General features: G+C 36.8%; 4 protein-coding genes across 6 annotated transcripts; 2 read left to right on the top strand and 2 right to left on the bottom strand.

The window, feature by feature from the left end:
• Nucleotides 1–370: 370 nt before the first annotated feature.
• On the top strand, nucleotides 371–4191 carry LOC137008305 (uncharacterized). The gene is made up of 9 exons (XM_067370274.1): nucleotides 371–659; nucleotides 1692–1772; nucleotides 1899–2291; nucleotides 2552–2653; nucleotides 2801–3033; nucleotides 3157–3335; nucleotides 3704–3797; nucleotides 3905–4094; nucleotides 4154–4191. Exons 1-9 carry the CDS (start codon nucleotides 416–418, stop codon nucleotides 4189–4191), a joined length of 1554 nt encoding a protein of 517 aa, XP_067226375.1. The 5' UTR covers nucleotides 371–415.
• LOC137008257 (uncharacterized) lies at nucleotides 4134–7109 on the top strand. 2 transcript variants are annotated; one of them, XM_067370220.1, is made up of 7 exons: nucleotides 4134–4247; nucleotides 4342–4459; nucleotides 4554–4645; nucleotides 4764–4878; nucleotides 5598–5867; nucleotides 6030–6206; nucleotides 6809–7109. In XM_067370220.1, the coding sequence occupies exons 1-7, from the start codon at nucleotides 4194–4196 to the stop codon at nucleotides 7012–7014; spliced, it is 1032 nt and encodes a 343-aa protein (XP_067226321.1). In that variant the 5' UTR covers nucleotides 4134–4193; the 3' UTR covers nucleotides 7015–7109. The 2 variants fall into 2 exon arrangements, with proteins under 2 accessions (XP_067226321.1, XP_067226320.1); XM_067370219.1 differs by having other exon boundaries at nucleotides 5595–5867.
• A 2735-nt stretch (nucleotides 7110–9844) lies between these two features.
• Nucleotides 9845–15445, bottom strand: LOC137008171 (uncharacterized). 2 transcript variants are annotated; one of them, XM_067370041.1, is made up of 6 exons: nucleotides 14964–15445; nucleotides 14357–14528; nucleotides 13693–14265; nucleotides 13270–13337; nucleotides 13102–13145; nucleotides 9845–10196 (listed from the first exon to the last, which is right to left on the bottom strand). In XM_067370041.1, exons 1-6 carry the CDS (start codon nucleotides 15162–15164, stop codon nucleotides 10106–10108), a joined length of 1149 nt encoding a protein of 382 aa, XP_067226142.1. In that variant the 5' UTR covers nucleotides 15165–15445; the 3' UTR covers nucleotides 9845–10105. The 2 variants fall into 2 exon arrangements, with proteins under 2 accessions (XP_067226142.1, XP_067226143.1); XM_067370042.1 differs by having other exon boundaries at nucleotides 13693–14253.
• Nucleotides 15446–18418: 2973 nt separating this feature from the next.
• LOC137008256 (uncharacterized) lies at nucleotides 18419–22105 on the bottom strand. Its single transcript, XM_067370218.1, has 4 exons — nucleotides 22074–22105; nucleotides 21599–21678; nucleotides 20195–20488; nucleotides 18419–18991 (listed from the first exon to the last, which is right to left on the bottom strand). The coding sequence occupies exons 2-4, from the start codon at nucleotides 21666–21668 to the stop codon at nucleotides 18738–18740; spliced, it is 618 nt and encodes a 205-aa protein (XP_067226319.1). The 5' UTR covers nucleotides 21669–21678; nucleotides 22074–22105; the 3' UTR covers nucleotides 18419–18737.
• Nucleotides 22106–22772: the final 667 nt, after the last annotated feature.

Raw genomic sequence — 22772 nt, 5'->3', positions numbered from 1 at the left:
TTTTTGTGTTAAATGTATTTAACAGTATTAACTTTTTGCTTATTCAACTGTATAAAATCAATTTTACGTACACTCAAGCCCAATCTGGCAACACAGGTGAAGAGAATACTGATGTAAAATGTTCAATTCTGTTTTTTTGTTTGTCTGTTTGTTTTTTCTTTTTCATCATTAGGTCCCTCAAATTTGCCAGCAAAAATTATCTTTATTCTAACACTCCACCACATACACACACACACAAATAAATAACAAAGGCACTTTTAAGAGCCACGTCCATCTTGTTAACCTGTACCCATCACCTGTACTCTCTTCAGCTCTCTCTCTCTGTCTCTCTTTGTCCCCCCCCCCCTGTTTTATTTGTCCATCTCTTTGTTGTGAGTCTTTCTGTCTGTTTGTTTTTCTGCCCATCACTATAACCATGAGTGATTCAGAAATCCAAGAAAATCTAATGGTCTTGGATAACTTGGTTGATCATCAAGAACTGAAGGATGAGCTCCAAAGTCTTGATGACTTTCTTGGTGAGCTGCAAGAAGAGGAGGAGGCAGCAGCACCAGCAAAGATGCCTGAGCCAAGGCAACCAAGGGTGCACTGGAGAAAAAGAGACGTGCATGGAAATATTGTCTATGCAAGGCCAAGATCAAGCAGGCATCAGTCAAAAAAGGGTCAGTATTGTTTTTCATTAAAGATTTTTTGAGAAATCACATTGTTTAGGGACTTAATATTGTAATAAAGGAATTAAGGAAATGAAGGAATACATGTTTAGTTGATATGTCAGGGAAACAATCAAACCAGAACCAGTCATTTGATTTTTTACATAAAAAGTAGATTTATTAAAGATGTCACTAGTCTTAAGTGAAAGTGAAAAATTAAGTGAAAGAGGCACATTTATGTTACTATTAAATATTTTTGTAAAGCAGTATGAACTACAAAATTAGCACATAAAAAAAATGTTTATTTGTGGGCTGTTATGACATTTTAGGAAATCTTGTCAATATTATGGTTATGCAGTAAAATGTGCCTGCCTGGTTACCATCATAGTAAATCGCTTGCAAGGTGTTGGTCTTGGGAAGGCTGTGTTTGAAACGACGCATTCTTCTGAGTGTGTTGTCAATGGCCAGCCAGCTTGTTTTATTTTAATCTGCTTCTATATAAGCATTCCTATATGCTGTTATCATCTATAAGACACCTTATAGGCAGCTAAACGAGAGTAATTGGACTGTCCACATTAGGGTTTGGGAAATAAAAAAACTCTCCAGCTGTATGTTAAAGGGATAGTTCACCCAGAATTAAAAATTTTGTCGTCATTTATTCACCCTCAGGTTCCAAACCTGTATTCATTTATTTGTTCTGCTGAACACAAAAGAAGATATTTTGATGAATATGGGTAACCAAACAGTTGTGGGACACCGCTGACTTCCTTAGTATGGAGAAATAAATACTATGGAAGTGAGTGGGGTCCACCAACTGTTTGGTTACAAACATTCTTCAAAATATCTTCCTTTGTGTTCAGCAGAACAAATAAATGAATACAGGTTTGGAACTCTTTAAGGGTGAGTAAATGATGAAAGAATTTAAATTTTTGGGTGAACTATCCCTTTAAACAGTGAGCTTGTGCCATTTCAGGCTGGTAATTTCAGTTGTAAATTTGAATGATATATGTAAATGTTGATTTGTGTTGTTTTAATCCTCTACAGCTGATCACATTCAGAACATTGATCCTCCCTTCAATGCTCCTGACACTAACTGTGAGGTGGCCTTTGCTCCAGAGACTGTTGGTTTGTACTTCATTGTACACCATTTTCATTGTTTCCATTTATATCTGACAGTGGGTTAGAATGTAAATAAATGTTTGTATTTTAAAATTTGCTATTGTTTCTAAAAACTCCATACTATTTTAACAGAGTGTTTTCTACAAGATCTCCAGCACTCACTGAGCGATTCCTCAGGTGATGAGGCATCACCTCTTGGAACCCCAAGAGATCCTCTTCTGGCATCCTCGAACTGGAGCATACGTCAGAGTCTCTTTTCAGAGAGGTGGAGGGCAGAGAGACCCCGTCTGGTAAACACGGCTGCAGCAAAAGAAAGTGTGGCAACACACATCTGCCAACAGTGTAGGAGCAGTCCAGCAGTTATCCGGTGTTGTGACTGTCGACCACGCCCCTTCTTCTGTGCTGAATGTGACATCAGCATGCACACCAGACATGTCCTCCACAATAGAGATGCCATGACTGCTGGATTCTTCCAGCCATTGCCTCCAACAACTGTTGTGGTGGATAAGGCTCTTTCCCAATGTGGTAAGTTTTGGCTTGTGTTTGTACAACATATCCCATTTTCAGAATAGTTAAGCTCATAAGTTTTATTATTTAAATGATCCCTTTTTTCTCTTTTTGTTTGATCTTGAATTTATGTAGATACTCTGTGTCAGTCGGCTTTTTGAGCATATCTTGTGTTCTTTTTCAGCAATGTGCTTCAATAACATTGATCCATTACAATCTTATATTACTCAGTCAATACAAATTATGTTAATTCACATGTACTGTATGATCTTTTTCAGTGCGGCTTGTACCTGTGGAAATGCCTGAAAAAATCTGTGGTTGTTCACCAGAGTCATTGAGGGTCAGTCCAGGAAAGACTGTTGCTGTGGTCACAATGAATGGTAAGAATGTAAAGAACTTTATTTTGTCCTGTTTGAGAAGCATCTTATGAAGTATACAAAGTAATGTATAAATTGTATTAAGAACCCAAACCCTGATTGACCCAGCAAAGAATTGCATTACAGTGGATGTGTTTTTGATTTTTCCAGGACGATATGATCTAAGCATGCCCGAGTTATTTTGTGAGGCATGCCAAGCCACTTGGACTGCTGTAGTGGCCGACCTAAACGGCAGTGACTACTGGCCGGCAACCCTTCAGTTTGCCACAATGTATGCTACCGATATATTTTTCTCATTTGAGGAAATGAAGATGGTGGCACCAGGACTGTCCTGCCAAGCATTTTTAAGAATGCTGGATCAGCGAACTGTTCGCTTTGGTCGTGTGAGTATTGAATTTATTAATCCTGCAGTATTGTTAATGTATTTGAATTGTGGGCTGAAAACCTGTTTGATGCTAATGTATTTGTTGTATATTATTAGCTGTTGGTTTCTTTATTTTTAATAGACTGGCAAGATCTCTGCAGACAGTTTTCAGAAGAGTTTTTTTGAGTGGGAGGCCGTACGATTTGAGGTGGACAGTATATGCAAGGAAGAGCCCTTCATCTGCCCTGCATGCACCCCAAATATGCTCGCCGTTTCCGTAGATGGAAACCGCAAGCACTACCGTTTTAAGAATGCTGCTAGGTACTTCAAACTGTGTGTCACAGTGTTCTTACATATTATTAAGAAAACATGGCTCTTTATTATGCACAAAGTAATCTTAAATTTTAAGTTATAGAGTTGTCAAAAGTACTGACGTATAAAAATTATTAAAAATTATAAAAATGTGACTGCTTTTAGCGCTGATCATTAAAGCCATTCTCAGACATACCCAATGAGTGTGTGAACACAATGGCCAATCAGAGGTGTTTACGAATCCGCTCAACAGTGCTCAAAGCATTACATTTTTTAAATTTCAGACTGGTACTGAAGTTGGTACTTATGACAACTCTAAGAAGTTATCATAAATTGTTCTGTACCTTTGTTGTTGTTTTTTTGTTTGTTTTTTTTAGATCTGAGGAACAGGCCATCTTTGAAGGCATCTTTATAGCCAAGGATGAAGATGTTACGAGATTTGTGGACCACATTCACAGCACAACCAAACATGTAAAAGTGTATATGATGATAAATAAAACTACAATACTACAGTAACCTCTTACTGAAGAGTTTGTTTAGAAGAGTCTTGTTTTCATTGACCATTATCCATATTGTAGGTCGGTGGGAGAGGTGTTTGTGGAGGCGAGTGGTCAGCAGCCAGAGAGACCTCCCAAAGATCTGCCAGCAAGGTAGACGAAGAGGGATTGGAGCTTGCGGTTTGTCGGCACGGAGTGCTGCTCTGTGCTTTAAATATGTACAGGGGTGAAATTTTTGCCTATCCCCTGTACCTTCAAGAAAAGCTGGCCAGTAGGCAAGTCACTTTTTTGTATGGATGTGACCTGCAAATATTGGCCCTACCTGCAAAGAGTTGCAAAAAGCTGCCCAGAGCTCCAGCACCTCCTGAACATGAGGCCATTCCTTTCGGTATTTCATGCCAAAGCACATGATTTTAAATGCGAGGTAAGAAAACGTTACTATGTGACAGAACCACATTATCTTAAACCAAACATCTGCAAACATCTGGTTCTTTGTTTATTTATGTTTTCTTACTCAGGTGAAATGGAGTGGGGCGTATCAGGATGGGGCTGGACTAACACTAGGGGAGGAGGTGGAACAGTGCAATGCCTTCCTCTCTAGGATTGCAGTGACGACAAAACATATGTCAAAAGCAGGTAAGATGACCACATACTGCTCTAGTTACATAATGACATAATAACATCATATTTTATACATTATATGGTAACATCATATTTTCTGTGTTTGCAGGACGCACAGACATGCTGACTCTCATGGCCATGCGCTGGAATCAGCAAAAGTTCAGAAATTTGGCAATTTCACTGTCTCGCCGATATCAGAAGGTAATGACATCAGTAGAATTTGTTTTAGATGGTCAGTATTGTGTGTTTGCAGTGTATGAAGCTGTGCATTGAACATTTGGTTCTTGTTTCTTGGTTCTGTGATTGCTTGTCATTGTAGGCCAGAAAAGCTCTGCAAAGCCAGTTACGAAACCTAGAGTCCATGAAAGCCCAATTGGCAGTGACAGAGAGCCAATTGGAAGACTGGGTCAGTGATGTAAAGGAGTGGGCAGACGGTGAGGAAATGATTACTGTTAAACCTCAAGTTCAGAATACTCAAAACATTTAAGTAAACTCATTTTTAAAGTTCAGAATCACCGACATCCATTCACTCCCACAGTTCTCAGCCTCACCCCACTCATCATAGTGTTAATTACAAACAGCTCATTTACATAAATATCACTTTCAGATCTTGGTTAAATGTTTGATAGCAAATAACACATGCTAATATAACTATCAAAGAGACTGTCATTATATGTATATAATCAAACAACATAATGTACATGTGGTTTAAAATGTTTAGCAGCCAATCCTCAACCAAAACACATGCTCTACTCTTCAACACAGTGGTATAACCCTACAAAACTAACATAACAGAACCTCCTGTAAATCACAACATCAAACAATATTAAAGAATAACCTATGATAATCTGCAAAAACACACAAAATAACACTTAATTTTAACATTTATTTATAATGTCTGACACAAAGCATGCTGGGAATTAGAAATCTGCTGCAATTAAACTAAATCATATTATGTTATGCTTACTAAAATGAAATTTTGAGTTCACAAAACTTTTTTCCTAATAAATACATAGAACTTCCATTATTATTTGAGTGAAACAAACTCATTTCATTTAATTAATTTCACTGTTTGGTTTTACAGTGCACAAATAATTGTAATTGTTACTTTTATTTTAATTTAAACTGCAAACTACCTATTTCTTCTCAGCAGCAACAGTAACAACCACAAATGATGCTGATGGCTTGGCCAGCAGAATTGAGGTCCTGGTAGCAAGTATCAAGAGACGTTCCCAGCGTCTCTATAAAGACACCGATGGGAACAAAGGTCGTGCCAGAATCCGCCGCAAGATCAGGGAGGAGAAGGGGATCCTGACATCTGTTGTGGAGAAATACAACAGAATGGTTCCAAGCACAGAAAGTCTTTGCATGGAAACCATTCTGTCTGGTGAGACAGCTTGGCCATGGCAGCTACCACACAATGGTGTGTACACTAGTCTGTTGACTGCTTCTGACAAATCTGATACATACATTATGACACATAACCCTCAATGCTTCAATTGTCATTCTGTGACTTTTTCTGTGATTCTTTAAAGGTTGATGTTTGATACAAATGACTTAAGTCTTTCTCATAAATGCATTCCAGACTCTGTCGATCTAAGGACAAAAAGAAGAGCGTTTGACATCATCATGTCAGTAAGAAGACTTGAGGAAGAGCTGAAGATTCTTGTGGCAGAGATGGACCACCACTGGAAATCTCTTTCAACTCATGCTGATAACCTCAGAGAGCTGTCCCGCATGTTTGCCAGTGAGACAATGAGAAGTATGTATTTGTAAGAAATGGCATAAACATTAGGGTTGCTCTGACCTTAGATTTCCCTGCGCTCCATCACAACTATCGGAATATTTTACATATAATTATACAGTTAGTAAGAGTGATCTGTTAACTAAAATCTACTAAAGTACATATTCCCATAACTACATATAGGACATGTCCTCTCTAATCATTGAAGTAAGTAGCCTAGTAATGAAAACATTTTATTTAACGATAAGTGGCTTTTAGCTCTATAAGTCGTTACACTTGGCCTGAATCTCACTCCAACTGGTAGCTGAAAGTAGAGAATGTTGCTTTCTTGTCCTTGATGCCCTAGCAATGCTCAAACTTTGAATTTCCTTCATGACATTTACTATCTAGTGAACATGAGGACCAGCCGTGTAATCCATAATATCTGTTCGTGACTGTCTGATTGTTACCAAGTCCTGTGGCTTTGTTTGGTTGTGTTGTATGCAGGAAAAACTATGGTTATTCTGACTGACTAACATTTCGTTGACTGTTTGGGGCAGCCCTAATAAATATACACAACAATGATGTCTGTTTATAAAGTTTCTAAGGCATGCTTAATGTTATTTTGTTCCTCTTTTAAGATTCACCATGTGGCCTAAGTGAAGAGGGTTTGAAAGGTCTGCAGAGCATCATCCTCAGAAAGCAACATAAAGTCAGAGAAATGAAGGTGCAAGCAAGAGACTGTTACCTGCAAGTTTTGTCTGGAGAAGGCAACATCAACTTTTTGTACAGTGCTTCAGCTGATGAGTACGACAGTGACTGTGAAATGTCTGATGACGGACTGTAATCCACAAGACTGTGACACCTTTCATCGTTCTGGACAATGACCTTAACTCTGGATATTAAGAATGTAATAAAATCTGCTTTTCATCACCTTTATAAATGGAACCAAAAGTGTTGCCTCTTCTTTCACATACATAGAAATGTGTGCTTGCATGCCTATAGAACCAGTCTGTGGTGGAAATTAAGTGCATTAATTAAAGAGATTTGAGGTATGAGTTGTTTCTTCTCATCCAACTTTTTACTTATATGCCACTGCAATTCTGAGAGAAAATAATGCATTTGACAGCACATGGAGAGCTTATAAAATGACATTTAGTTGCAAAAGAAATTTCTCAAAAGTACAATTAGTTAATTGGCAGAAAATTAATTTTAATAATTTTCATGCAAAAACATTTAATGGTTCCAGCATGTATTGTTTTATTTGAGGTTTGAACTGTTCACAGCTTTTATCAATGTATCTTTTTGGGTTGTGTGTAATTGTGTCTGATTTTCTCATTTTCATACTTTATCACAAACCAAACTCTTCATTTGTCAAGAAATAAATAGCAGATTAATTTATGAAAATAATTTTTAGTGTAGGTTGTGTACAAAATAATTAATAATCTTGCATGAGTAATAATAATTTAAGGTTATATGATTCACAGGGGAAAATGAAATGTTAGAACTTCAGCTCGTGGCTGTGAAAGTGTAGTTTACTTTAACGGTAAGGTGTTACATAACAACTGAAACCTTTTTAGAGACATAAAGAGCAAATTATGAGGAAGAAAACCATTATGATAAGGAGGAATCATTATTTCCCAGTATAATATTACATCCGCTTATGTGTCATCTAATAAAAGTATTGGAGTCAACTGATTTGATTCTGTGGTGCTCAAAACATTTCACCACTTGTGTAGCTTCATCAGCTGTGACCTGATAAACAGCATGATGATAGCAATTTTGAAGTCCCTTTTTATTTCTATTGAATCCAGTTTGTCTTTATGCTATTTTATAGTCTACAATAAAATGTTTTACATGGTGTATTGTATAATAAATTGTTAATTGTTTTGAAAATAAAAATGCACTATACCATCATATGAGTTTGTTTAATTTCATGATGTAAAAAATAAAAAAAAACTTTGTAATTACTTACCATGCTTCTTTTACATAAACATTTTTAGTCATATTAATGACATTTGAGACAATAATGAACTATTGTTGTCTTTTATACTGTGATTCTTTTTATTGTGCACCATCCTGTGCCTATGTTACTGTAGTCAGAGTCTCACAATATCAGCAAAACATAACACAAGCATGATGTAAATATAGAAAATGGGGAAAAGAAAACAATATTCAGTTATAAATATGAATCAACAGTTTGTTGTTCATGATGAAGAGAGTCTATCTGTGTAAGTTTTACTGTCCTACCTCCCCCAGGGACCTGGCAGCGGCCCCTGGAAGAGCAAAACAAATGCACATTTCAAATGGCTGTAACTCAAAGTCTGGTAAGCATATCAAAGAGAAAATTGGTAGGACAACTATTTATGCTATGTTTATTAAATAATATTGATCAGAGATTTCTGACATGCGTGGAAAGGCATTATAAAAGCATTTTAAAATGTGCTCACAGTAAAATACCAAATTTCATTCTGACTCTCAAATATGTCATAGAGGTTTGTACAATGAACATATTTGGATGCCCATTTGTTCATTAAAGATTGTATTTATTTGATTTAATTACTAAATGTTTTTAAACTGCATTACCCATACGCCTCTGTAATTCTATCAATGGAACGGAAAACAATGGCGCAGTAAAATGTAGTTCATTGAAGTTACACTAGGGTTAGGGTTAGGATCTCTGTAAACGGGTAATTTCTTTCAACATAGCAATACCTCATTGATAAATGACAGTATTACTTACGTAATAAAGACATCAAAACATAGTTTGCAACATTAATCACTCTTTATTTTGGCCTAAAAGTTACTCCAATCACAGCGTGTCCTGTTAGAGCTGTGTCACGTCATACTTGTCCATATATGGTAATTACAGTACAGTTACTGCCGGAAGTGATGCAAAGTTTTAGGGAAAATAATGGTGAATTAAACTTGTTACTTATCAAATTGAGTTTTATTAACACTTACCCTACCCCAACCCTAAACATACCCTTACAATACTGCAAATATAGTTATTAAATTAAATAAATAAATATTAAATGACGCAATATTGATGTGCGCATGTCCAGTTGCCGTAGCTGTATTCCTCAGTCTTTCCCGTTGAGTTGACTTGCGGGCATCATGGAATTAGATGTGATTGGCAGGTCTACAGGGCCCTTTTGTTTCTTTACTACGTAGTAGAATATTAAAAATAGTTTTATTTTATATACAATTAACTGAAACATTTTTTCAAAGGCCAGTTGGTTTCCATGGCATTAAGCAGAGGGTAACTAATATTAAATAATTGTTGCAGCTGTGCACTGTATGTGAAATAAATAATACAATATATCAAAATATTTCATTTTTTATTACAAAAAGAAAATGACTGTGATAGTTATTCTAGCATGCAGTAATTTTTAACAGAGATAAATTAATCTATTAAACATAAAATACTTGTGACCCAACAGGCTTTAAATAAAAAACTTTTTAAAGCCTTTCTCTCTCTGTCTCTTTTTTTTTTTTTTTTTTTTACAAACCAGGAGATGCAAGTCTGCCATCAGGAAACTTGCATTATTTTCTTCCCTTTAAAGAAGCCAAAAACTAAACTAAATGCAAGGAAAACATAAATTGGTAATTACAATTATGATTATAAATAATAAAGTAATTCATATCTAATTTATGACTACAACATTTGAGTGACATTTTAGTAGCTTTTGGAGTATTTTTTGGTATTTATGAGCTTATGCTCACAGACAACAAACTTATGATCTCGCAAGGTACACTGTTAACTGTTAAGCAGTTCATGACAAAAGCAAAAAGTTTTTAAAAAGACAACTGTAAGAAAATAAACGCTAAAAGAGACTGGGTACTGTGCAAAAACTTTACTGAAGAACAGCAAAAACACTCAAAAATAAACTGCATTGAAGGGTGATTGATGAGTCCAGGTGTTTATGGTGATGTTGTCATGCTGAAAGCTGGTTGGGATGTGGGGACTTTGGCACAATGTTTTGGAATTCACTCGCAGGCTCCCATGTGTCATCCCAGGTTTTGCCACTGTAAAACATCATAAGTGTACATAATGTCATTAGAACACAGAGCAAAAATCAAGATCACTGTCATGTTTAAATTAAAGAGATGACATTTAACGATGCTTGTTAAAGCAGCATTAATCCTGGTTAACCCAAGTGGTGGAATGTAACTGCACATTTACTCAGTAATTTACTTTACAAAGTACTTAGTAATTTAAAATACAAATTTGAGGTAATTGGACTTAACTGGCATATTTTCATTTTACACAGTTTTATACTTCTACAACATTACATCTCAGATTTAAATATTGTACTTTTTAGTCAAGTACACGGTCTGGCAGCTTTAATTACTAGTGTTACTAGTTACTTTTAATATTACATGTTTCCATACAGTTTCTGTACACTGAAAGCCATGTACTTTCAAATTGAGTGATTTCAAAATGTTTCTGATAAACTGAGTAAAACCACTATTGGATTAGTTGAAAAGTAGCTATATCTGACTTGCAGAAGCAGAATTAGTTTAGAAATTTCAGCATGTTATCATGTTGTGTTCCAAGCAGATTTTGCAGTTCTACAGACTCGGGATAAGGGTAGTGGCTGCATCTTGATCCCATTGCCTTTCTTCATTATTCTCCTCTTCACTAATATTTATTACTGCTCTTCTCTGTCTCTGATCTTCCTCATGCATTTTATTATCACTGCTGTCACTGCTCTCATCTTTAATGCAAACAAATTCCAGCATCATCCTATTTAAGAAATTCTGGCAAAACAGAAGTATTAATTATTGGTCCAAAAAAACTCCAAAAGCAAGGTGATTAATTTGCCTCTCAGTGGATGTATTGTTAAGTCATCCAGAACAGTTTAGAACACAGATCTTATGCTCGACTGCAATCTGTCCTTTGAAAATCACATTTCCAGCACATGTACAACAGGATTGTCCATCTTAGAACTTTTGCTAAAATATGACACATGCTTAGTGTTTCAGATGCTGAAAAATTTTGGGGATGAATCACTGCTACTATTGTAATGCATTGGGTGGATGTCCTGCAGGCTCAATAAGCTTCAGCTAGTTCAAAATGTAGCCGCTAGACCACTTACTAGAAGCAGAAAATATGATCACATCAGCACCATTTTATTGTCAATACATTGGCTGCTTGTCAACTAATTTAAAATGATATTAATTACTTGAAAAGCACTGGATGTTCCAGCTCCTCATTACCAACAATAACTTGTGTCCGCTTCAATCACAGAATTCCAAGATCTTCATATAATATTCTAAATAAAGTTGAGGTAGATCATTCTCCCATTTGTCTCTGAAACTATGGAATAGTCTTCCAAGCATTCCAAATTTAGAGACAGTCAGTTTACAACCAAACTCAAGACTCATTTCAGTTACACACACACACACACACACACACACACACACACACACACACACACACACACACACATGTTTGTTTTTGTGAATTGTGGGGACATTCCATAGGCATAATGTTTCTATACTGTACAAACTGTATATTCTACATTAGCAAACTGTATATTCTGCCCCTATAGCCAGGGACACACTTAACTACTAGCTGAAACATTCTGAGCTCAACACACAAAGACAGTTTTCTTCGACTAAAGCACATTTAAATACTTACACAAGGAATTTAAATGCGACTGTAAACACTGACTAAACGCAACTGGCTATGACTTGACACACTTGGGCATGATCAGTCGTAAGTATCAAATTACAGTCATAATAAGTCTTACAATTGTTCAGTGTGTGCCTGGCTTAAACCTACCCATCACAGGAAACTGTCTGCATTTTTGAATTTAAAAAAAACACTGTTTAGTGTGTCCTCATAAACCATGTTTACATTGTAATACCCATGTCATTATACACATTTGTGTCCTTGTATACAACCATGTATACAAGAACACACACACACACTTTACATACTATAACTCTTTTTTTAAGTGAATGGCACCTGTACCAATACCTTTCTGTTTGTTTTTCTGTCTCATCCTCAGGATGCAAGACCAGAGGCTTCAAGGGCATGCCTGCCAGATCTAGCTCTTCCCAATGCCTCTACCTCATCGCTATTTAAATCAAAGTACTGACCATCGACCTCACACCAGTTTCTCTACAGGCTACCTCAGAGGATTATTTACTGCCAAGATCAGGGAGCATATAACAAAATATCCAAGTTACTTTTTCAAATAAGTAACACAAGTTACTTTTTCACATTTATTGACTGACACCTCTCCTGTCCTAAAGTTGAGAGAAATAAAGTGCTAAAGAGGTGTTGTGTGTGCTGTGTGAACATGATGGTTGTTGTAGTTCTAGACCAGGGGTGGCAAACCCTGGTCATGAAGAGCCACAGTCCTGCAGAGTTCAGCTCCAACCCTAATCAAACACACCTGAACAAGATAATCAAGGTTTGTAAGGTTGCTAGAAAGCTACATCAGGTGAGTTTTTAAATCAGGGTTGAAGCTAAACTCTGCAGGACTGAGGCTCTCCAGGACCAGGGTTTGCCACCCCTGATCTAGACTAAATGTGAACATTTACTCACATTTACGCCCTCCACTGTAAGGAATGGATATGCATTTCCTTCTGCCTAAGGCTTATTAATTTCACGTTTGGTGTGAAAGAGCCTTAAACATTTGCCAAAATATATATTTTTTGTTGTTATTAAATACAAACAAACAAGCCCAGGTGAAAAAGTAATGCAAATAAAAAGTAACTAAGTAATGCAATTAGTTATTTTTTAAGGGAGTAATGCAATATTGTAATGCATTACTTTGCCAACACTGGACATCACTGCATGAACTTCCATGCTGCTTGCAAGACAGCAGTTGAACTTTGCCAACATTGTATTGGGTCATGGAATGGACTAATCCATTGCATTGAAATGGAATTAAAAAGGAAATAAAACATGACTTACCACACAGTGCAAGGCAACCAGTGAACTTTCAATTCAGCTTTCCCCTACACAGACACAAACAAACACAAGTAATAATTACTTTAACTGTTTAAGCAATCACTGGATATTATCTTTTAAAGGTCAGAATCAGTCACTGAGTCCAGCACATGGCCTAATAAGACATTTTACCTCATTTATCCGTTCCCCAGTTATTTTATCAAAAAGGAAAACCTTCTGCCTACTACATTTTCGACAACCTGAAATAATGAAAAGACAAGTTTATTAAGCCACGAATGCCATGCTTTGTAGCTGAATCACACAAGCCCATATTTATAATTTCACATGTGAGGTGATATGCAGTCTTTTCCATTTGTGTCAAAGTGAATTTGTCCCCGTTTTTGTCAATCAAGCAAAATGTACTGGATTGGTTTCCCTCAACCCTTGGACATTGGCCACTAAACCACAGCTAAACAACTACGTAAATAACAAAATACTGTGAACTGGCTACCAATGTCCTGGTTAGCTGAATGAATCCAATTTACATGAAGTCAGCTTTGACTGGGAGCAAATTTATTAATAGTGTGGAGTAAGACGTACCATGCAAAAAGTTACCTTTTCTTCTGTTCTTTACCAGTGGCACCTCCTGACTCAAAGGCTTGGAAATGGAAGAGGGAGATGGATATGGAGGAGAGACAGGGGTGGTAGAGTGTGACGTGGTAAAGGTGTTTAACCTTCTTTTCCTCTGCCGCAGTGGAGGTGGAGGAGGGGAAGAAAGTGAAGGAAGAACAGTTGTAGGAGTAGCAGAGGAAGGAGGAGAGAGAAAGGTTGGAGAGAGTGAGGAAGACACAGGAACAAGATTCAGAACAAATACGGGTTCAGACTGCTTGGTGAGGCTCTCCGGCTGCTCCGTGGTTTGTCTCTCCAGCTGCTCCGCAGTGAGGCTCTCCAGCTGCTCCACGGAGACGCTCTCTGGCTGCTCCATGGCGATGCTCTCCGGCTGCTCCTTGGTTTGGCTCTCCGGCTGCTCCACGGCGATGCTCTCCGGCTGCTCCGCAGTGAGGCTCTCCGGCTGCTCCATGGTTTGGCTCTCCGGCTGCTCCACGGCGACGCTCTCTGGCTGCTCCGTGGCTTGGCTCTCCGGCTGCTCCGCGGCGACACTCTCTGGCTGCTGTGCTGTGGAGGTTGCTAAAATACAAGTTTACTTTGTACATAGTAACAGAGAAATATACATGTATTTTAAATAACCATAATTTCTAAACAAAAACATTACTCTTACCTTTTGTTAAGATAAACTCATAAGCCCTCCGCATCTTCTCCAAAAGAATTTTGGTGACAGGAGTGTGGTGCAGATGTGTAATAATATCTGCCACCCACTTATTTGAAGCCCTTTTGTCCTGTTTCCCAATAAATAAAATTGGCTTGTATCCAACAGCCTCAAGTTTCTGCACCTGAAATGAACAAAAGCAGTTATCACACATTAGTTAGCAACACCCACTGAAGTATTAGAAACATTAGCACTGTTAAAAGCAATTTTATTTAATGAAAAACAATGCAATAAAATGAGCCATAACACGTTTCATTAAGATTATTTTAGAAGACACATTACTCTTGAACTGTATACAATCAATCGTCAATATAAGATAAGGCCAGAGGTACTGCTACAGTTTCTGCCATTGCCATCATGACTTACTTAATACTTGACACAGAATACAATTTTGTAACTCTTTAGCAAAATTTATAAGTAAAGACGGATTCTTCCATGTATGAAATAAGACTATGTTTGTAAAGGCCAGATCATATTAGTATGATATTCAGTATGTGAAAAACATGGCCTTTCAGTTTTACTTCACACTAAAATATGAAATATGAACTATTTTACTTACTGCAATACGGGCAGAATCAATTAGACGCCCAGCATTTCTGCTTTTAAGGACAGATTTCCCCCACTGGCTATCCAGTGATGCCACTTTTTCATTTATTTTTTTTTTGGTGGACAGGCTTCCAAAGCAGACATGACAGGTTTTCCTGCTTGCCTGATTGGGAGTCTGGCAAGAAGGGCAGGACCTGAATTTGGGCCTTGTCATGACTAGACAAGAAATATAACAAACAAACAACAGATGGACAAACTGTTACAATAAAGAGGATTTTTAGGAACTATTAAGAGAACTGGAGAGATGATCAAATAAAACAAATAAAGATAAAAACAGAGATAAAGATTAGAGAGAGCTAAAAAGAGACTGACAAGTAAACTACAGCACAGACAGGTAAACAGGACAGACGTGGCTCTTATAAGTGCCTTTATTGTGTGTGTGAGTGAGTGTGTGTTTGTCTGTGTGGTCGGGTTTAGAATAAGGAGCAGGCAAATTCGAAAGACCTGATGAGAGAGAAAAAAATATATTAAGAATTGAATACCTTACACCAGAGGTGTCAAACTCTGTTCCTGGAGGGCCGCAGCCCTGCTCCAACAAACATACCTTTAACTTTTAAATAAGCCTTAAGGACTTGATTAGCTGAGTAAGGTGCATTTATTTAGGGTTGGAACTAAACTCTGCAGGGCTGCGACCCTCCAGGAACTGAGTTTGACACCTGTGCCTTACACTTTACACCAGTATTCTTCATCAATGTTGCCAGATTGGACAGTTTTCCACCCATTTGGTTGATTTTGGGTTACACCATGTGTGAATAAATGGGCTTGGGCAGGTGGAATTTTGTTATTTTAATACAAAAGAAAGAAATAGAAAACTGAGAAATTGTGCTGAGACACAATAATGTTGTTGTTATGATTTTGTTTCTACTGTTTATTATAGATAATATTTAGGCGTTTATTGTCAGATTATTTGTGGATTTTAAACAATTACTGGGCTGGAAAACAAACTAATCTGGCAACCCTGTTTTTTACCGGACCATTTATAATGTTGGCTAAAGTGGCAGTCTGAGTATGTAAAATAGGTAACTGGAAACACATCAGTACTGAAAATCTTGTATTCCCCATGATTGCACCTTCATGATTATATGCGAAAAAAATTAACTTGAATTTAATTAGCTAACTTTGCTAGCCTACTGCACATTTGGTGCAGCAAGTAATTTATATATATATAAAAAAAGTTTTCTATCATTAACCGTCCTAATAAATTGCTGCCTTACACTTCTAAAAGTTCTAAACACAACTTGACCTGATTCTACAGTTTTTAGTGTGTGAATTTAAGAATAGTCTCGATCTCTATTAATTAACTTTTCTACTTACCGAGTGGAAAATCGCAATGGACCTTGGGATCGCGATCGCGCCATACAATGACGTCAGCGTTATTAATTTTGAGGATTTTTAATAAATAAACAAGACATTGATTAATCGAACACAAGCATATATACATATTTATTTATCAATACCAGAGTCCTATAAAAATACATTATCCAGCATGCACCCTAATTAGTCACTTACCCTGTGACCAGAAAACGCTTAAACTTCTTACTACACGCACCGTGGAGCGTTGTTAAACTCACCTCTGAATGCTGTTCTACCTGCAGTTGAGCGTTGTTTTGGTTAAACTCACCTCTGAATGATGCTTTAGCTGCAGTGGGGCGTTGTTAAACTCACCGCTGAATGCTGTCGCACACACGATGACCGTTGTTAAACTCACCGTTGTTCATTTTCTGTGAACGCTCCCCCTTTTTCTCAGAGGGCACTTTAATATCAGACTGCGAGGGATTTCTTAACATTAAAAAACAGTTGGGTGGCCAGATAAAGATGATATGGGGGCCGCCATTTGACCACACTCGGCATAGATCATTTATTGTAGCCTATTCCTATCTATTCTTATTTATTGTAGTCTCGATCCATCCACAGCAGTCAACGGGCTGTGGTGTGTTTACCCAAGACGTCAAATTTCAACGCCGCAGGCTCCGGTTCAGAGTTCCATTGAAGTCTATCGGACTGCCCTGCTCGTTGAAAAATGACGCCAAGGGGGTACCCAGTGCGTTAATATGTGACGCCAAGGGGTCCTGACCAAGCGTCCATATGTGACGAGTTGGGAATGAGAACGTGTTGGAAAGACACGCGACGGCAGATCAACGTGCTGCATTTCACTCCGATACGGTAGGAAATTGGCTAAATGAAATGTGGAGGATGTAAGATGATTGACAGGCCAGTTTACAGTGACAGGATGCGACAGAGAGCAAAGACGCGATTGTATGACGTGATAGTATGTCCCAAAGCTTGTCTACTCTTTTGCTACACACTCAAAAGTAAGTACTTTTTGTTCACAGAAAGAGTATATACTTTTAGGGCATAGTATAAGTAGACGAATTGGGACGCAGCAATGGTCTGCTCTGCTCGATATTGAAGAAGGGACTAGAGTGACGCTGTTTGTGCAAACAAATCTGATTGCACGGTACGTTTTGGAGTTGACTCAAATCGCGACGGAGGGCGGACTGACCAGACTGATATATCTTGTAGAAGATATATCAGTCTGGCCTTGCAGGCAAGGTGATGTCACTAACCTGCGGATATCTCCTTCATGCATTGATGCAATTGCATTTCATTTGCATTTGCTAAAAGTATATTCAAGACACACGGGAGGGTCGTATAGCTTCCCTGTTTGTTGCTATGTTTGAAAACAAAACATTTTAAAAGATAGGCTACATGCGGTCTAACAGCGCTCATCAATGTCAAACTGATTGAGATAACCAATCATATCAAAGAAGGCGGTGCATTAATGTTCACGAACGTGAATTCCAGCACAACACTTTAGTTTTGAGAGTGACGATGTTGCTAAACATTAAATATTTGAAATTGAATATTTGATGATCTTTAAAATGATATGTAAAATAATTAAATCCATCCATGAGAGGACCACCAGAGAGGAGAAGAGAGGGTGAAGGGTCTGGAAAGTGACTTTAAGAAGGCAACCTTAGATCCACCATCCTCTTCTGTCGATTGCTGAAATGTTCTTGATAAGTTCCATGCTGAACATCTCTGGAAAGGTGAATTTAATCTTTTTTAAACCATTAACTTTAATTCTAAAGATGTACTGCAAAATAAGCTCATGTAACTTAAATAAATAAGGCATAAATTCAGATCATCTCTGTGCGGCGACTCTTTACCTACTTTACTAGTTTTACTGGTATACGGTATCTTACCCAACATCATGTGATGATAAAAAAAGTTTCCAGATATTCATGTTTAGAGAGCTGCACGCGTGTTTATTCATTCCATTTTTCTTTTTCTTTTTCTTTTTTTAAATAAAAAAGAACCCTGTACAAAATCGCACCGTTCACAGCATTACAAAATTGCAGGTTTAGAACATTAAAAGTAAAAAATCACAATACCACTTAACCAGTACAAAACTGACATTCATTATAGAGATTACTTGGAAGTCAGGGGAAAAAGAGAGCAAAACCAAACACAGTTTGTGTTTTTCTGCATTGCCTCATAATGTTCACACAGTCCTGACTTCATTAATGCCAAAAATATACACTGATCAAAAAGATCCTCATATATCACAGAAATCAGTATAAAACAGAAACACGTTTAAAATCTACAACCACAGCGGTATAGATAGATGAAGTTCCTACAAAGTTGGTCTTTCATGAGCTTCACATTAAAAGTCAAACAAAACTCAATGCTTTCATACTGTTGAGTCAGTGATATTAATCTCATTTTATGGGCTTTGCTGTTGCAAATTGCTGGTGTCGTCATCATCATGTCTGAGGCACAGAAAAATCCTCCTCTGGAAAGGTTTTCTGTAGTTTGGTTTCCTTTTGTAAATGATTGTCATCATTATGATGATGAAGATGATGATGAAACAGCCGGCGAATGAACAAGCGACAGTAGATCCAGAAACTGCTTCTGGTATTGATTCAGTATGTTTTCTTTTTGTTAATCCAGAAACCTCTCCTGTTGGTGATGGTGTCTCTGGAAAGGTGCATTTAAAGTGTTTAACTGATTGTTTAAATCATAAACTCAACTTCAGCCTATCAAACATCAGACAGTCAGATTCTCCACAGACCAAATCTAAACAAATCTGACTGAAATATCTAGAGAAATGTGAGACCATGATCATACATCAGTTTCCTTCTTAGATCCTAAACTCTAAAATCATTTATTCACAGGTGATTGAAGAGACTGAAGAGCTGTTTTCAGTCTTCATTAGTAACCTGGAGCTCAATAATCAATAACTAGAATGGAATACAATATTTTTCTTAGGATAATTTCAGGTTTACAGTTTTTTAAAGACGCTAGGACACATTTCTCAATACTTAGGTCACTTTTGCAAAACTCTTCACACAGTGAGCACAACAGAAGTCTATGTGTGCTAAACTGAGGATCAATTATCATTGCTTTGGCACAAAATGCATTCAATGACTATATCTCTCAAATGTCATGAATTATTTTCTCACTCAGACACAACAACTGCCAAAACTCTTTGTACATACAGGCCAATTTGCACATGCTTACATACGGTTTTCAAAACTGTTAAACTTATGTTCAAAACAATAACATCATACAAAACTGAATAAGGCAGAAATATGCTGCATTTCTATAGTAATATTGTAATGAAATATATTCTGAATATAAAAAATCAAATACTATCAGAGGAATTAGATGAAACTGAACACCTACACAAGCATTTGTTTTTCAGTTTCATTACCATCCATTCAAAAGGGGAAACTTAGGAATAATTTTGTTCTGTAATGTAAACATGGACCATGTAACATGTACTGCGGTGAATTATAAGCAGTAGAGAGTGTCATTCTTGTTTTATAAAGAAATTTAAAAAAAGAAAACATTGTATAATGCTAACTGATGTTAGTGTTTTTAAGGTCGATGTTTTATGACTGACAAAGTGTGTTTGTCAGGTGAAAACCTTTGCTAGTGTTCTGGAAGAATGAGTTGATTTGAGACATGAATGAAGTGTTTTGGTAGATTTAGTGCATTTTGAATGTGAAATTAACTGCTGTGCCAAGATGAAAGTTGGTTAGGAGAACTGTGTGAAGAGTTTTGCAAAAGTGACCTAAGTATTGAGAAATGTGTCCTAGCGTCTGTAAAAAACTGTAATGGACCCTGTTAACAGATTTTATTCCAGTGAATTATAAACAACAGTTTTATAAACTGTACCTGTTATGTCCACAGTGAATTCTGCTCTTTTCATCTCACACGTTGTTTGCACAAAGAATCTGAATTTCCCAGTCATTGCTGTAGTTGGAGTGAATCTGCACGTGAAGTTGTTTCTCTGTTCACAGGAGCCCTGAAGATCTTCTCTACAGATTGTTGAGTTTTTATATTTCTCAGGGTATTGAAACTTATACATTATAATGCAGCATTCAGGGCGCTTCTGAGAGACGCTGCAGGTGAAAGTTACTTCTTCACCCACAGTTCCAGTCACATCCTCACAGCTTACACTGCAAACATCTGAAAAATAACAATACATATCATATGATACAGCAACATAACAATAATAAAAATTTTTTTTACATATCATTAAATTTATAACATATCCAGACTTGTGTCTCCATCCATGTCAGTCATATAATAAACACACAGAGACTCTTTCATTAGAGAACATATTCATAAATAAAATCACTGCATTGTGTGTTTTTTTGTACATTAGAATTTGAACATGATTTAATCTCTGGTAATGGGAGGGTCACATACTTTATTATGAATTATAGCTTATATATACAAGCAATATGTACACACAGTTGAGTTTGCATGTTCTCCCTGTGTCTGCATGGTTTTCCTCCAGGTGCTCTGGTTTGACATGCAGTACAGGTAAAGTGAATAAAGTGCTATGTCCAAACTGATTGCACTTTACTTTATATGTATCATCTTTCTATTATTTTAATTATTTTTTCTTGCTTTATGTTATTTTTATTTCTTATGCATTCCATTTTTACTCTTATGTATTTGTTTCCACTTTATGTAAAGCACTTTAAATTACCACTGTGTATGAAATGTGCTATACAAATAAAATTGCCTTGCCTTGTCAAAGTAAATAAGCCATAGTGAGTGAGTGAGTGTCCCAGCACTGGGGTTGTATGAGTTATTGCACACACAGACAGTGCTCAGTTGAGGCAGGAAGTTCATTATTGGCATAAAAACCTGTCAAATTAGCTGAGCGTATTATACCGCGCGCCAGCTGACAAGAAGAGAAAGAGAGGGAAAGAGAGAGCCTCGGCATGCAACATCCTGTCTCTTTAATCATGTGTATCAGATAGAGTCAGTTGAGAAACATAAGATCCTGTAGTCTTGATTGAAAATATGATTTTGTACTTTTCTGTATGAACACATTATTTTACATAAAAGAGTGAGCATAAACACATAAATTAGTAGAAAAAATGCACTGCTCCCAGACTCTAAAGGATTTCCCTCTATTGTTCAAACAGTAATTGTTCAAATAGTGAATCTACTTTTAAATCACTGGAAGGATATAATACTTGTAAAAGATTTGACCTTTATCTTTGATTGAGTCCCTCCTCAAAACTCTCACACACTCTTTATAGTGAAAGTTTATTCTCTTACCATCATCAGCTCGACAGACAGAACAAGTCCAAACCAGAATGAACAGTTGCACAGAATTTACAGCATTCATGGTTTTGATTCTGCAAATAGAAAAAAGACAGAAATGTGCATCAGAAGAGAGACTAGGAAGTACTAGAGATGATTTACTGAAAACACAGAAATGTCAGAATTTATCAGTGAAATGTTGATTGTTTAGCTAATAAATCAGTTCTGTTGGAAATAAAAAAAAAAAAAAGCCATTTTTGAACAAATCTTAATGGTGATTTTAAGTAGTTTGAAATGAGTAGAGTTTTCTTTATTAATAATTACCCTTCATGTTTCAAGAAACAAGTAAAAACCAAGTAAAAACTGAGAAAATGCTCAACTTCTTCAATATATCGCACAAATGACCCCATTAAAGAGTCTTGTGAGTGCAAAATACACCCGCAAAACCAGAAGATGTATTACATTAAAGCACTGAATAATAAAGCATTACCTGCTCCGGTCTGTATGTCTTCACCGTCTGAGTTCATTCCACTCTGACTCACTCTGCAGCAACGCCAATTGCAAAACTCTAATGTACAAGTCGCTAAGCTTTCAATTTTGAAAATGACTCATTCAATTTTCTATAATATTTGTGACCAGCAGTTGGTGCTGTCACAAACCTACAAATTACCCCTTCATATCATAATGGTGATGCAAGCAACCAATTTCAACTTCAGTAAGTTCAAATACAAGTTAATACTACTCTATCATGTTATAGTTATATGCATGACTCCTATCCAAATGGTCAAGGTGTTGTTGTTGCACATTTTCTTCTTTGTAAGGCACATTTTTTAGCAAAACTACTTTTGAACATGTAGTCTACTGTGAAAAGTGCTATATAAATAAAAGTAAATTCAATAGAGGAACGCTTATCCAGTATCCACCCATGAAAGAGACATTGCAAAATCTCTCATCAACGGTAAACAGGTTTGTATTGCATCACCTCTACATGCACATTGATTTGTTAAACGTCAAAACATGAATGCGGTTTGTAGGCTATCAAATTTTCCATCATAACCTACAACACAAATACAAACCACCGCCGTTGTGCCTCAAGCCCCAGGTGCTTCTCATGTCACTTTAGCGTGACGTTCATTTTAATAAACATGCATTTAAATTTATTTAGGAATAATAGCTTTGAAATAGTCTA

This window comes from Chanodichthys erythropterus, chromosome 19 (assembly GCF_024489055.1).
Source record: "Chanodichthys erythropterus isolate Z2021 chromosome 19, ASM2448905v1, whole genome shotgun sequence".
Taxonomy (NCBI): Eukaryota; Metazoa; Chordata; class Actinopteri; order Cypriniformes; family Xenocyprididae; genus Chanodichthys; species Chanodichthys erythropterus.
Note: the sequence above shows the minus strand (reverse complement) of the source record. Positions and strands in the feature narration are given on the sequence as shown.